We start from the raw sequence: 13,383 nt of genomic DNA on the forward strand, positions 1-13,383 counted from the left end.
GCCGTTCCCCGCGCGCCGCGATTGATCCTCGCGTGCCGGCCCCGCCCCCTCCGTGAGCCCCGCACTTAAAAGCACCGCCTCCGCGCCGCCCGCGTAGGTTCTTCGCCTCCGCCCGCGGGGCCCTGAGCTAGAGCGGCAGCGGGACTCGCCGGCCCCGGCCCCGGCGAACGAGCGGCGAACCCGCGGCGCACAGAGGCCCGGCCTCCCCGGAGCCCGCCGCCACCGCGATGTTTCCCCGGGAGACGACGTGGAACATCTCGTTCGCGGGCTGCGGCTTCCTCGGCGTCTACCACGTGGGCGTGGCCTCCTGCCTCCGCGAACACGCGCCCTTCCTGGTGGCCAACGCCACGCACATCTACGGCGCCTCGGCCGGGGCGCTCACGGCCACGGCGCTGGTCACCGGGGCCTGCCTGGGTGAGCGGGGCCGGGGCCGGGGCCGGGGGACGTGCTCGGTGGGCGCAGGGCGGCCCCGCGGCGAGTCAGTGGGTGCCGTGGGGAGGGCTCCTGTTCGCGCCCCAACCCGCGAGGATCCAACCCGGGTCGCTGGCCCGGGGGCGGGGCCTGGCTTGTTTTGCTCCGAAGGTGCCGGGGCCGCCTCTCGGGCGCAGAGGTTGTGGGGCGGGCGGGTGCGGCAGAAGCGCCTTCATTGGACAGAGAAAGTAGCTCGTGGACGGGACCGTGAGAACCCGAGGAGGGACCTAAGCCACCCCGTGGCCCTGGATGTTACACCCGGTGCCAGCGGTCGGTCACTGTGTCCTGGGCCTCCGCAGTTCCAGGCTGTTATCGGGGGCCTGGCACGGGGGTGGCCTCTGAGAGGCGTCTGGGAACCGTGGCCTGGTCCTTCCCAAGGCCCGGTAGGAGGAGCCCGCTGAGGTCAGGACTGGAGCGAGGGGCTCTCCTGCCCTCTCCTCACACGCGGTGCCTTGTGGCCTGGCTCCCGGGCGCGGCCCACCACTTTGGCATACGTCATGGGTGAGGGTGCTTCTGGTCTCTGGAGCCTGTGGTCAGGAGGTCGCAGGTCTCTGTGTGCTGGGCTGGCCTCGGCTGGTAACATCGGCTGCCATGAGGAAGTGGTGTTTACAGTACACGACCTCAGGAGTCCTGGAACTGCTGCCCAGCTCCCAGCCTGCAAGGACACCCAAGATGCCAGGGGCGCCCTGCTCAGCAGGAGCCTGTCCGGCCTTCGCCCCTGCCCTCTTCCTCTGATCTTTGTCCTGGGAGGGATGGGGCTGGACCACAGAAGTTAACCCCCCCGGGCCCAATGACTAGAGCCGTTATTGGAAGAGCCCCCTTCAGCCCCCTGCCTCTCACGGAGGCCTCAGACAAGCGCCTCTCATTCGGCCCCCTGGCTTCAAGACACATCAGGGTCCCTGCTACCCCAGCTTCTCCCACAGTGCCTCCCACCCTGCTCCCAACAAGACTCCGACTCTTGGGTGGTCGTGCACAGCTGAAGCCCCTAGTGCGGCAGTGCTCGCTGAGAAGCCCCTGGCCCCACACTGCCCCACTCTTGACCAGGGCCATGCCCTGGAGGAGGGCTCAGACCTCAGCTCCTCCCCCAAGGTTCCTGACCACTCCTAGGGACTAGCCCCATGCCGGCCAGCACCCCTGGGCCCCAAGAGGAGTGTCTGGCTGGGGTGCTGGCTGTTGGCTGCAGTGGGACACAGGTATGCCTTCCTAGGGACTAGGCCCGGACTGCTTCCAGCCCAACACCCCCAGGGCCTGTGAGCTGTGACCTGTGTGCCTGGCTGGGCTTTGTGGGTCTGCCCCATCCCCCCACTGGATCTGGCCAAGTGGGTGAAGGCTGAGACCGGTCAGAGTCGAGCATCTGCCTGGTCCCCTGTCCTGGGCTGGATGCCACACCAGGCCCAGTGACTCATGGGGACAGGCAGTTGGGAAATACCAGGCAGAGGGCAGGTCCTGGTCTCAGCTGACCAGCCTCTGCTGTCTGCGGTCCCATGGGAGGTGGCCAAAGTCCCAGCTGTGAGCTAGGCCCCACGGGCACTGGGACTCCTCCAGGGTCTGTATGCCATGGAGCCCTGGGCACGGGGCCACAAAGGAAGGTGGGTTCCTAGGCCCAGGAGCACTGGCCCCTAACCTCGGTCGTGCTGCCCCAGGTGAGGCTGGTGCCGACATCATCGAGGTGTCCAAAGAGGCCCGGAAGCGGTTCCTGGGCCCCCTGCACCCCTCCTTCAACCTGGTGAAGACCATCCGTGGCTGCCTGCTAAAGACCCTGCCTGCCGACAGCCACGAGCGTGCCAGTGGGCGCCTGGGCATCTCCCTGACCCGCGTGTCGGATGGCGAGAACGTCATCATATCCCACTTCAACTCCAAGGACGAGCTCATTCAGGTGGGGGGGCCTGGGGGAGCCATGCTGGAGGGGGCAGCTCAAACCCCAAGGCCCCTGCTCATTCTCGCACGCTCTGTCCCTGCCCCGAAGGCCAATGTCTGCAGCACGTTCATCCCTGTGTACTGTGGCCTCATCCCTCCCTCCCTCCAGGGGGTGGTGAGTATCCCTAACCCTGAGCACTTTCCATGGGGTGGGATGTGGGATGAGGGACAGAGGAGGAGGCCGCTGAGCACCGTCCCCTTCAGGCCATTGCTCTGCCACCGCGTTACCCCACTTCCCCTGTCAGTCCTGGCGTCTCCAACAGCCACCTCCCTGTGTTACTCAAGAAAGAGGGCAGCTATGGCAACACACGCTTCCTGTGGCTCTCTGTCCCCGCCCCCCCAACGTCTGCGATCTGCTCAGTGCCTGGCTGGCCCACAGCCAGTGCCCAGTGGATAAAATGCTCGAATGATATAGCCACTGAATGGGGCCCTTGGTGGCCGGATCGGGTGGCTGGCACAGCCGGCAGGCCCTCACGTGCAGCCCTGTCTGTGTGTCCTGCGGAAGCGCTATGTGGATGGTGGCATTTCGGACAACCTGCCACTCTACGAGCTGAAGAACACCATCACAGTGTCCCCCTTCTCGGGCGAGAGTGACATCTGCCCACAGGACAGCTCTACGAACATCCACGAGCTTCGGGTCACCAACACCAGCATCCAGTTCAACCTGCGTAACCTCTACCGCCTCTCCAAGGCCCTCTTCCCGCCCGAGCCCATGGTGAGCCCTGCTCCGGGGACTGGCCTGCCCAGCCTCTCCTCACTGGCACCTTGACTTCTCCTGAGTGCCTGGGGTAGGGTGGGAGTCTGTGCAGCCTCTTCTGAGGGCTGGGGGAGGTGCACACTTCTTCAGGGGCAGATGGCCCACCCAGCCTCTCTGTCTAGCCGGTTCCATGTCCAGCCCCTCTCTCACTGCAACCTCTGTTCAAGCAATTCTCGTGCCCAGCCCCACAAGTAGCTGGGATTACAGGCGCCCACCACCACGTCTGGCTAAATTTTGTATTTTTAGTAGAGACAGGATTTCACTATGTTGGCCAGGCTGATCTCAAACTCTTGACCTCAGGTGATCTGCCTGCCTCAGCCTCCCAAAGTGCTGGGCTTAGACGTGAACCACTCACTACACCCAGCCTCTTTTTTTTTTTTTGAGACAGGGTCTCGCTGGGTGCGGTGGCTCACACCTGTAATCCTGGCACTTTAGGAGGCTGAGACTGTGGATCACGAGGTCAGGAGCTTGAGACCAGCCTGGCCAACATAGCGAAACCCCGTCTCTACTAAAAAATGCAAAAAAAATTTACCAGGCACACACCTGTAATCCCAGTTTACTTGGGAGGCCGAGGCAGGAGAATCACTTGAACCTGGGAGGTGAAGGTTGTGGTGAACTGAGATCACACCACTGCACTCCAGCCTGGGTGGCAGAGCGAGACTCTGTCTCAAAACAAAAAACAAAAACAGGATCTCACTCTGTCACCCAGGGTGGGGTGCAGTAGGGTGATCTTGGCTCATTGCAATCTCTGCCTCCTGGGTTCAAGTAATTCTCCTGACTCAGTATCCCGAGTAGCTGGGATTACAGGCCTGTGCCATCATGCCCGGCTAATTTTTGTATTTTTAGTAGAGATGGGGTTTTGCCATTTTGGTCAAGCTGGTCTCTAATCCTTGACCTCAAGTAATCTGCCCGCCTCAGCCTTCCAACGTGCTGGGATTACAGGCGTGGGCCGCAGCTCCCGGCCTCCTGTCCAGCCTCCCTGTCCAGCCTTGATCTTGTTCTGGATCTAGGATAGGTTTTGGGGCTGGGGGCTGCGGAAGGAGGTGGCTGTCAGGGACTCCAGAAGCGTGGGCCGACCACTTCCGTTTCATCCTCCTCATTGCAGGTGCTGCGGGAGATGTGCAAGCAGGGCTACCGGGACGGCCTGCGCTTCCTGCGGCGGAACGGTGCGCGGGACCGGCCGGGTTGGGCGGGCTGGGCTCGGCTCTGCTGCCCTCTGCCGGCCGACCCGGCCGCGGCCGCGCTGATTAACTGGGAATCCCTTCTCGTCCCCACCCCAGGCCTCCTGAACCGGCCCAACCCCTTGCTGGCGTTGCCCCCCGCCCGCCCTGACGGCCCAGAGGACGAGGACGAGGCCGAGGCCGTGGAGAGCGCCCGAGCGGAGGATCACTCGCAGCCGCCTGGGGAAGGTCACATCCTGGAGCACCTGCCCGCCCGGCTTAATGAGGGTGCACTTCGGGGACGGGACAGGACGGGACGGGAGGAGGGGAGGCAAGAGGGGAGGGAAGAGAGGAGGGGACGGCGAGGCAGGGAGGGAAGCCGAGCGGGTCCTGGGCTCCCCTGCCTCCACTGGCCGCCAACCTCCTGCCCGCCCGCCCGCAGCTCTCCTGGAGGCCTGTGTGGAGCCCAGGGACCTGCTGACCACCCTCTCCAACATGCTGCCCGTGCGCTTGGCCACGGCCATGATGGTGCCCTACACGCTGCCGCTGGAGAGCGCCGTGTCCTTCACCATCCGGTGTGGGGGCAGGAGGGTCGGGAGAGGGGCCCTGGGGACGGACTTGGGGATCATCCGCGAGTGATGGTCACGGGGAAGGTGGGGTGGGGTGGGCGGTGCCGAACCAGGGCACAGAGAGGGCCCGGTGGGTGGGCGTGTGGTCCTGGTCGAGCCCCTGAGCGCGCGCTCGCCCCCTCCGCAGCTTGCTGGAGTGGCTGCCCGACGTTCCTGAGGACATCCGGTGGATGAAGGAGCAGACGGGCAGCATCTGCCAGTACCTGGTGATGCGCGCCAAGAGGAAGCTGGGCCGCCACCTGCCCTCCAGGTGAGCCGCTGACCGCGCGCCCGCCTGCCCGTCCACGGCCCGCGGCGCCTGTGCCCGGCACTGAAGCCCTCCCTGCCCCGGCCCCTCCCCGCAGGCTGTCGGAGCAGGTGGAGCTGCGCCGCGCCCAGTCGCTGCCCTCCGTGCCACTGTCCTGCGCCGCCTACAGCGAGGCACTGCCCGGGTGGATGCGCAACAACCTCTCGCTGGGGGACGCGCTGGCCAAGTGGGAAGAGTGCCAGCGCCAGCTGCTGCTCGGCCTCTTCTGCACCAACGTGGCCTTCCCGCCGGACGCTCTGCGCATGCGTGCGCCCGCGGACCCCGCCCCCGCCGGCTCCGCCCCCGCGGACCCCGCCCCCTTGCTGAACGCCTGAGACCCCGACCCCCGGCCTGTCTCCATGACCACTGCAGAGTGAGGAGGAGCGGGCCTTGCGGTGGACCCCGCCAGCCACTCACAGCTGCACTGAGTGGGGAGGTTGGCACGCCCCCCCGGGGCCGCCGAGGCCCGCACCTGTGCCTTAGTCGCCCTTCCCTGTGCTGCCCGCGCACCTCCCCACCTTCCTCCGAGAACTCTGCAGCTGCTCTTCCCTCCCCTTTTTTCATGTCCTGCTGAAAAGTCCGTGTGAAGAATTATTTATTTTCGTCAAAGCACATGTAATAAATGCTGCAGCCCAGCCTCTGCCCACTTCGCTTCTATGTGACTGCCGGCTTGCTGGAGAGCATGGTGGCTAGGCGCGGGCACTCCTCAGCTGACCAGCATCTCCACAGCTGCAGGTCAGCGCTTCCAGCGTCGCAGTCCTGGGCCTGGCATGTGGAACGTGCCAGGCTGGCCTGGGCACCCCCTACAGGCACATGTGAGCCTGGTGCATTCCTGCCTACCCCCTAGCTAGCACCCATACACACGACCCCCACTTTGCCCGGAGGCCTCCTGGCTGACCCTTGGCCCCAGCCTTCTGAGAGCCGATGGAAATATTTGGGACCAAGATCCTTGGTAAATAAAACAGGAAAATGTTTGCAAAAGGTGTCACCTGCCCCTCCCGCCACACAATGACACAGCGGGGTGTGTGTGGCTTTTGGGGTCGGACAGCTGTAGAGGCCGAGGTTCCTGAAGCTGAGCAGAGGACCCGAGTCAGGGCACACACACAGCTGGCCGGGTGGCGGGTGGGTGTGTGGTCCTGACGGAGCCCCTGAACGCGCTGCTTGCTCCCTCCCCAGCGTGCTGGAGTGGCTGCTCCAACTTGGGCATTTGACCCAAAGCTCTGTCCCCCACCCTCACAAGCCTCTCTGGCTTCATGCACACACGCTCTTGTTCCCCTGCCAGTACACAGGGGTGGAGGGGGCTGGGATATGGAGGCAGGTGAGATCCTAGCTGAAGGGGGTCAGCGCTGAGCTGGAGGAGAAGTGGTTTCCTGAGGGCATACTCTGCATGGTGGGGAGACCGTCTGAGGGGAGAAGGCCAGCCCTCCTTGGTAACAAAAAAGGACCCACGGCCTGAGGCTGCTGGAGCAGAGCCCTGGGCCTGGCTGGCTGTCCAGAGCTCTTAGCCCTGCCAGAGCCAGCCCCCACCTGCTCCTCCCAGAAGGCGTGGGGTGGCTGTGGTGGCAGCCCCCTGCCAACAATAACGGTTGGTTCTGAGATCCGGGACCGGGTGAGCCGGCCAGGCAGGTCCCTGGTGCGCCTGTGCCAGGGGCCAACCCCCTTGGTCTCAAGGTCCTGTCCCATAAGCCCAGCCTATTGTGGTTCAGCTGGGTCCCAGGCCCCTCCCCTTGAGAAGCAGAGGCCTTGCAGCCCCCAGGATTGCTGGGCGGGATCATGAGGTCAGCCCTGCAGGTGGGTGAGGGGCCAGGCTGGGGCTGGGGCTGGGGCTGGGGCTGGGGCTGGGGAGGGCTCCTCGGTCTTGCGTGGAATTTTCTCCCCGGCAGGAGGGCTCCACTCGGGCCTCACGCAGCTCTTCTTTCCATTCCTCCCCAGAGGGGAGCCCTAGTCAGGAGTGCTGGGAGGGGCTGCTGAGGTGGGACCTCCCTGTGCCCCAGCTGGTTCACCGAGTACTGCCAAGTCCAACGTTTTCTAGCGTTACATGTTGATTGTTTTTGTTTGTTTGTTTTGAGCCGAGTCTCGCTCTGCCTCCCAGGCTGGAGTGCAATGGCGCGATCTCAGCTCACAGCAACCTCCGCCTCCTGGGTTCAAGCCATTCTCCTGCCTCAGCCTCCCAAGTGGCTGGGATTACAAGTGTGCGCCACTACGCCCAGCTAATTTTGTATTTTTTTTTTTTTTTTTTTTTTTTGAGATGGAGTCTCACTTTGTCACTCAGGCTGGAGTGCAATGGCTCGATCTCGGCTCACTGCAACCTCCGCCTCCTGAATTCAAGTGATTCTCCTGCCTCAGCCTCCCGAGTAGCTGGGACTACAGGCGCATGCCACCACGCCCGGCTAATTTTTTTTTTTTTTTTTAGTAGAGATGTGTTGGCCAGGACGGTCTCTATCTCCTGACCTCGTGATCCACCTGCCTTGGCCTCCCAAAGTGCTGGGATTACAGATGTGAGCCATGGCGTCCGGCTATTTTGTATTTTTAGTAGAGATGGGGTTTTGCCATGTTGGCCAGGATGGTCTTGAACTCCTGACCTCAGGTGATCGGCCCACCTTGGCCTCCCAAAGTGCTGGAATTCCAGGCGTGAGCCACCGCGCCGGGCCTACATGCTTATTGTTTAAAAATTGGGAAATTATAGAGAAGACAGTAACGCCTCCCCACCCCTAGAGATAAACGATGCAAGCGTTTGGTCTGTTTCCTGCCCGGCTTTTTCCTGCACACACGTTTGGCGACTTAAGTCGGGCTCTTCCGGACGGGAGCGGCCCTTCCCAGGCGCTGGTGTCTAGGCCGCCCCTGCAGCCTTGTCTCTGCTCCGGGGGGTCCCTGGGTCTCCGGGGCACATCGCTGCTCCTCTGCTCACTCAGACCGACAGAGATCGGGCCGGCAGGGCAGCTCAGAGAGGCCGGGACAGGCGACAGCAGCACAGAGCAGCCTCTCCCGGGGCCGGCCCAAGCGGGGGTCTCGGTGCCTGTGAGGCGGCAGGGGTGGCTCAGAGCCCGGTGCCCCTGTCGTCCCGTCTGGGTCCCAGCTGGGGCGGGGCGCGCCCAGCGTTTCCGGGAGGAGCGGCCCTGGCGAGAGGCAGGTGCGTCAGTGCAGCTCATAGGTAGGCAGGCGCCCGCTGGACCCGCCACCGAGGCAACGCCGCCCGCCGGACCCGCCACCGAGGCACCGCCGCCCGCCCGGCACCCTCTCCCAGCCACCGTGGCCCGCGCCAAACCTGAGCGTGTCGGTCAGGGACTCCGGGTACCCCTCGGGACGCGAGGCAGCAGGGACCAGGGCAGACTTGGCCTCCAGAGTTGCAGGAGCGCACCCGGACGGCCCATCCTCCCAGCTCCCTGGGGCCCAGTCGCCGTGGCTTCCGGCAGGGGTGGACCTTCGGTCTAGCCTGAAAGCTGGAGGGTGAGGCGACAACGTGGCCTGGAGGCAATGGCCCTGGTCTCTAGTGTCCCCTTCCCTCACCTGCTCAGACTTGCCCTCTTCGGAGGTGGCCTGGCTAAGGAATACGGGAGGACCCTGGGCGTGGAGCGAGGAGCCAGGATCCCAGCTTTCCGGTGGGGGAAGGCGGGTGTCGCTGGGGAGCAGCTTTGGGAATCCGGGATGAGGACGCTGTGGGAAGGACAGGTGGCTCTGGTTAGGGGGCGGGGCGTCCCTGCAAGGAGTTCTGGGACAGGGAAGGGCCTTAGAGATGGGGGGCAGGGGTCTTAGGTTTCGAATCTGAAAGTATTCCTGAGCAGAGCTTCAGAGGCGAGGGGCTCTGCCGGTTGGGACCTGGCCCCTCCACCCTGCGGGCTTAGTTGTGGGGAGGGAGGGGCTGGTGGGCAGGAGGGAGGAGTTTGCCCTGGCTGCCAGCTGTCATGAGGTTGGGCCACCCAGGCCCAGGCTAGGGGCTAAGGACTTGGTAAGGGCTGGCTGAGCCCTCACTTGGAATCAGATCTCCAACTGCAGAAGGTGGCGGGCTCCTCCCTCACTGACCCCAAGCCCGCCCCTCTCAGCTTTCAGGAGCCAGCTTCCTCATCACCAGGTCTTCTCCACTGGCCCCTGAGACTGCCCCCACCTCCAGCTTCCCATCCTGAACTGGGCAGCTCCTCCTGGGAAGCCTCTCCCTGGGTTCCAGCTTCCTGAGATGCCAGACCCATCGGGGCAGCACCCACAGGCCCTGAGCCTGTCTCACCCACCCCAGTGACAGCCCCAGCCCCCTGGCCCCACCTTGCCTTCCGCCCTCCTTCCCACCTGCTGGGGGAAGGGCCTGAGCTGACCCTTCAGACACACTCGCACCCCAGCAGCTCTCCTCCCGAATTTCTTCTGACCCTCCCTTGGCTTCACAGCACCTGAAGGCCAGGCTGAGGCCCCCTGTTCCCATGGCTAGCCCAGGAAAGCCTGGGGCTAATGAGGCCCAGGAGGAGGAGGCGGAACTGGAGGGAGGTCCTGCAGAGCCCAGGGCTGCCATGCTGAAGCAGGCCCAGGAGCTGTTTCTGCTATGTGACAAGGAGGCCAAGGGCTTCATCACCAGGCACGACCTGCAGGTGAGTCCCCGGCCCCAAGAGACTGCCTTGGCCTGGGGTGGACCTCAGCGGCTCATCCCTGCTGTCCTTCCCTGACCAGGGTCTCCAGAGCGACCTCCCCCTCACGCCTGAGCAGCTGGAGGCCGTGTTTGAAAGTCTGGACCAGGCTCACACTGGCATCCTCACCCCCCGGGAGTTCTGCCTGGGCCTGGGTGAGCCTGAGGCCCGCCCATCCCCCACTGCCCAGAGGCTGGAGCACCCGTCGGGAGGCTGGGCGCCTGTGTCCCCTGGTGACTGCACGCACTCGCGCCTGGGGTCCCCAGCTCTGTGCAGTGTGTGGAAGCTGATCTTCCTGCCCCCCACTCCTCTCTTGTGCTATGCCCCGTGGGGCTGGGAGCTGGCCTGTCACCTCTTGTTCCCAGGCCAATAGGACCAGAATAAGGAAGAAAAACAGGAAACTGGGCCCTGAGAGAGGCCAGGATACTCGCTGGGAGGGTGAACGGGACGGAGCCAGGGCGGTGACCCACAGCCCCGGTAATGCTCGATCCATGCCTGCAGGGATGTTTGTGGGGGTGCAGTCGGCCCAGGGAGAAACCCCCAGCAGGACTCCCGAGGAGACCTTTGAGTCGGGCTGGTTGGACGTGCAGGGCACGGGGGGCTCTCTGGACGAGGAGGAGGAGGAGGAGGAGGAAGAGGAGGAGCGATTCCACACTGCGCTGGAGCAGCTGGGGGTGGCCCCAGTCCTGGGCGAGTGAGTCGGCGCTGGTCCTGCCACCCCGCCCCTCCTGCCGCTTCTCTGCCTGCATGCTGTCTGCCCCCGTCACCCGAGTGCGGGTCCCGCACAAGCTCAGGCCCAGCCCAGCGTCAGCTGCGACTCCCTGGGAGGGACCCGTCGTGATTTCCCGCAGAATTTGCATTTCAGGAGGCAGCAGCCAGGGCTGCAGGGAGGAGGGGCGGCGCCGGGAGCGGGGCCACAGCCCGGCACTGCCCGGGTACACACACCTCACCGGCCACCCACGCTGGGCAGCGGCGAAAGCGCTCAAGGGAGGGATGCCCTGCACGCGGCAAGCGCTCCTGTCCGGTCCAGGACCAAGGAGTCTCCCAGGGGCTTGCCGCGGGCGGAGGGGAGCCTGCTCCCCGCCTCTACCAGCTCCAGCCTCAGTTCCCGCCCGCCCTCCAGGCAGCGGGCTGTGAGGACGCTCTGGGCCCGGCTGCAGCGCGAGCGCCCCGAGCTGCTGAGCTTTTTCGAGGACGTTCTGATAGGCGCGTCGGCCTGCCTGGAGGCGGCGGCCCGGGAGCGCGACGGCCTGGAGCAGGCGCTGCGGAGGCGAGCGCCGGGTGGGGTCTGGGGGCCAGCGGAGGGCCTCGGGCAGCAGCAGAGGGGGTGCTGGGGGGCTGCAGCTCTGGCAAGTTCTCATCCAGGTCTCCCCGTCCCCCGAAGGCGCGAGAGCGAGCACGAGCGGGAGGTGCGCGCTCTGTACGAGGAGACGGAGCAGCTTCGCGAGCAGAGACGGCGCCCGCCAAGTCAGGTGGGCCTCGGGCCCCGCCCTCCCGCCAGGCCCAATCCCACCGCGCCGGCCTCGCGGGCTCCGCCTTCCCCGAATGAACCCCACCCCGAGGGCTCCACCTCTGCGAGGCCCGGCTGCCCCCAGTCCAGGGAGACCCCGCTGGGCCTCACCCCTCGCGCCCGTCCCGTCTTCTCCACCCGACCCCGCTCCCAGCCCCTGGCCCTCCGTGTGCCTCCTCTGCACGCCCGGGCGGCCGGCGAAGGCTCAGTGGTCCTCCGTGCTTCCCAGAACTTCGCCCGCGGGGAGCGGAGAAGCCGCCTGGAGCTGGAGCTGCAGGGTCGCGAGCAGGACCTGGAACGCGCGGGCCTGCGGCAGCGGGAGGTGAGCGCCCGGCGCCTGCCCCGTTCCCGGCCCCGTCCCCGGCCCGCGGGTCGTCGGGAGCCTGGGCACGCGCGGCACCCCGGGGAAGAGGGAGCGTTCCTCGCCGGTCTCCATCCCTCCAGTTAGAGCAGCAGCTGCGGGCCCGGGCTGCGGAGCACCTGGAGGCGCAGGCCCAGAACTCCCAGCTGTGGCGGGCGCACGAGGCGCTGCGAGCGCAGCTGGAGGGAGCGCAGGAACAGATCCGCAGGCTGGAGGACGAAGCGCGTGGCCGCCAGGAGCAAACCCAACGGTGCCGGGGAACGGGGCTGGGGCGGGCCCTGGGGCGTGTCCCGGGGGAGGGGCCGAGGGGCGCTCAGGTCTGCGCCACTTTCATCCCCACCTCAAAGTCCCAGCCCTGCTCTGTGGGAGGGAGGGTCTTCTAGGGGGTCCTGGGGATCCTCAGTAGCCTTCCTGCAGCCGGGTCACCACCTCCCACCCACAGAGACGTGGTCGCCGTCTCCAGGAACATGCAGAAAGAGAAAGTCAGCCTGCTACGGCAACTGGAGCTGCTCAGGTGCGGCCAGGCTCAGGCCGGCGAGGGAAGGGGCTCCGAGCTCCCCAACATTCTTGGCTACTGCTCTGCTCCGCTGGAAGTCCTTCCTTATGTCTGCCTTTCATGCCTCATGCTGCAGTCCCAGCCAGACACCTCTCTTCTGTCTGAGGGGAGTCAGAGCCCACCTCCCCCACCTTGAGCTCCCTCAGATCCGCTCAGTGTCGGACTCCTCCTTCCCTAGGGAGCTAAACACACGGCTGCGAGACGACAGGGACGCCTTCGAGGCCAGGCGGGCGGGCAGCAGCCGCAGGAAGGCTCTGAACACGGCCCGCCTGCCTGGGCCCACCTGCTGTTGTTGCTACTGCTGGACTCGGCCCCCGAGACGTGGCTCTGGCCACCTTCCCAGTGCCCGGTGACCAGCCCCGAGTGACTCACGGAGCGTCAGCTGGAAGCTGCCCTGGCAGGAGACTTGTCATGGGTGGGGGGTGCCTACTCAGGATGCGGGCTCTCCCCTGGGGGCCCCAGGCCTGCCTGACCGAAGACATGAAGAACTAGCCTGGAGTGGTCAGGGGCCTGGGAGTGGTCAGGGTTCTGAAGTGGTCAGGGTCCCGTGTGCCCTCTGCCAGTCTTCATTCTGTACCCATTCAATCAACCCCATCTCAGTTCAGCAGAAACCCCCCCTGGTCAAATAAACCTACTGCCTGCACTGCATCCTCCTGGCCTTCGTGTGTCTGGGAGCCGCAGCCTGTGTGTGCACATCGCATGAGTGGCCACTGTGCACGCGTGCCGTGTGGGTGAACACGTGGGCCTCCGGCACTGGGGCTGACGTCCTGTGTGTCCTTTTGTGTCCCTGGTCATGCCCCTCAACGCATACTACCCATGAAGGCTGGAGCCCCACGGGGCCCTCCACGGTGTGTGGGTCAGGGCTCCCCACTGTCTTGCCCAGGAGCCCGACCACCGCCTCCCTTGCCAGTCCTCGTGTGGGTCAGTGATGAATGAGCTCGGGGAGGGGGGAGCCCCCTCCTTCCTCACTCCCACTCTTGGCTTCCTGGTGCCGCCCTAGACCGGTCCTGCCCTTCCTCCCTCACCTCCTAGCACCACTCCCAGTGGCCCCTTCCAGTATGTCTGGCTGGGACCCCAGGCCCGCCCGGGTCTCCCGGGTGTCCACACTGCACGCAGCCCAGCCTCTCTC

The 13,383-nt window shown here is 65.4% G+C and overlaps 2 protein-coding genes across 2 annotated transcripts; both read left to right on the plus strand.

The window, feature by feature from the left end:
- Window positions 1-227: 227 nt before the first annotated feature.
- On the plus strand, window positions 228-5,555 carry PNPLA2 (patatin like phospholipase domain containing 2). Its single transcript, XM_021677035.2, has 9 exons — window positions 228-414; window positions 2,115-2,347; window positions 2,438-2,503; window positions 2,894-3,103; window positions 4,251-4,311; window positions 4,426-4,593; window positions 4,748-4,880; window positions 5,062-5,184; window positions 5,279-5,555. Exons 1-9 carry the CDS (start codon window positions 228-230, stop codon window positions 5,553-5,555), a joined length of 1,458 nt encoding a protein of 485 aa, XP_021532710.1.
- Window positions 5,556-8,801: 3,246 nt separating this feature from the next.
- Window positions 8,802-12,902, plus strand: CRACR2B (calcium release activated channel regulator 2B). Its single transcript, XM_012456107.1, has 10 exons — window positions 8,802-8,819; window positions 9,594-9,791; window positions 9,871-9,982; window positions 10,329-10,521; window positions 10,951-11,097; window positions 11,212-11,299; window positions 11,567-11,659; window positions 11,782-11,948; window positions 12,141-12,212; window positions 12,433-12,902. Exons 2-10 carry the CDS (start codon window positions 9,627-9,629, stop codon window positions 12,605-12,607), a joined length of 1,212 nt encoding a protein of 403 aa, XP_012311530.1. The 5' UTR covers window positions 8,802-8,819; window positions 9,594-9,626; the 3' UTR covers window positions 12,608-12,902.
- The last annotated feature ends 481 nt before the right edge of the window (window positions 12,903-13,383 follow it).

This window comes from Aotus nancymaae, unplaced genomic scaffold, assembly GCF_030222135.1.
Source record: "Aotus nancymaae isolate 86718 unplaced genomic scaffold, 86718_ANA_hifiasm-v0.15.2.pri h1tg000106l, whole genome shotgun sequence".
In the NCBI taxonomy this organism is placed as follows: domain Eukaryota; kingdom Metazoa; phylum Chordata; class Mammalia; order Primates; family Aotidae; genus Aotus; species Aotus nancymaae.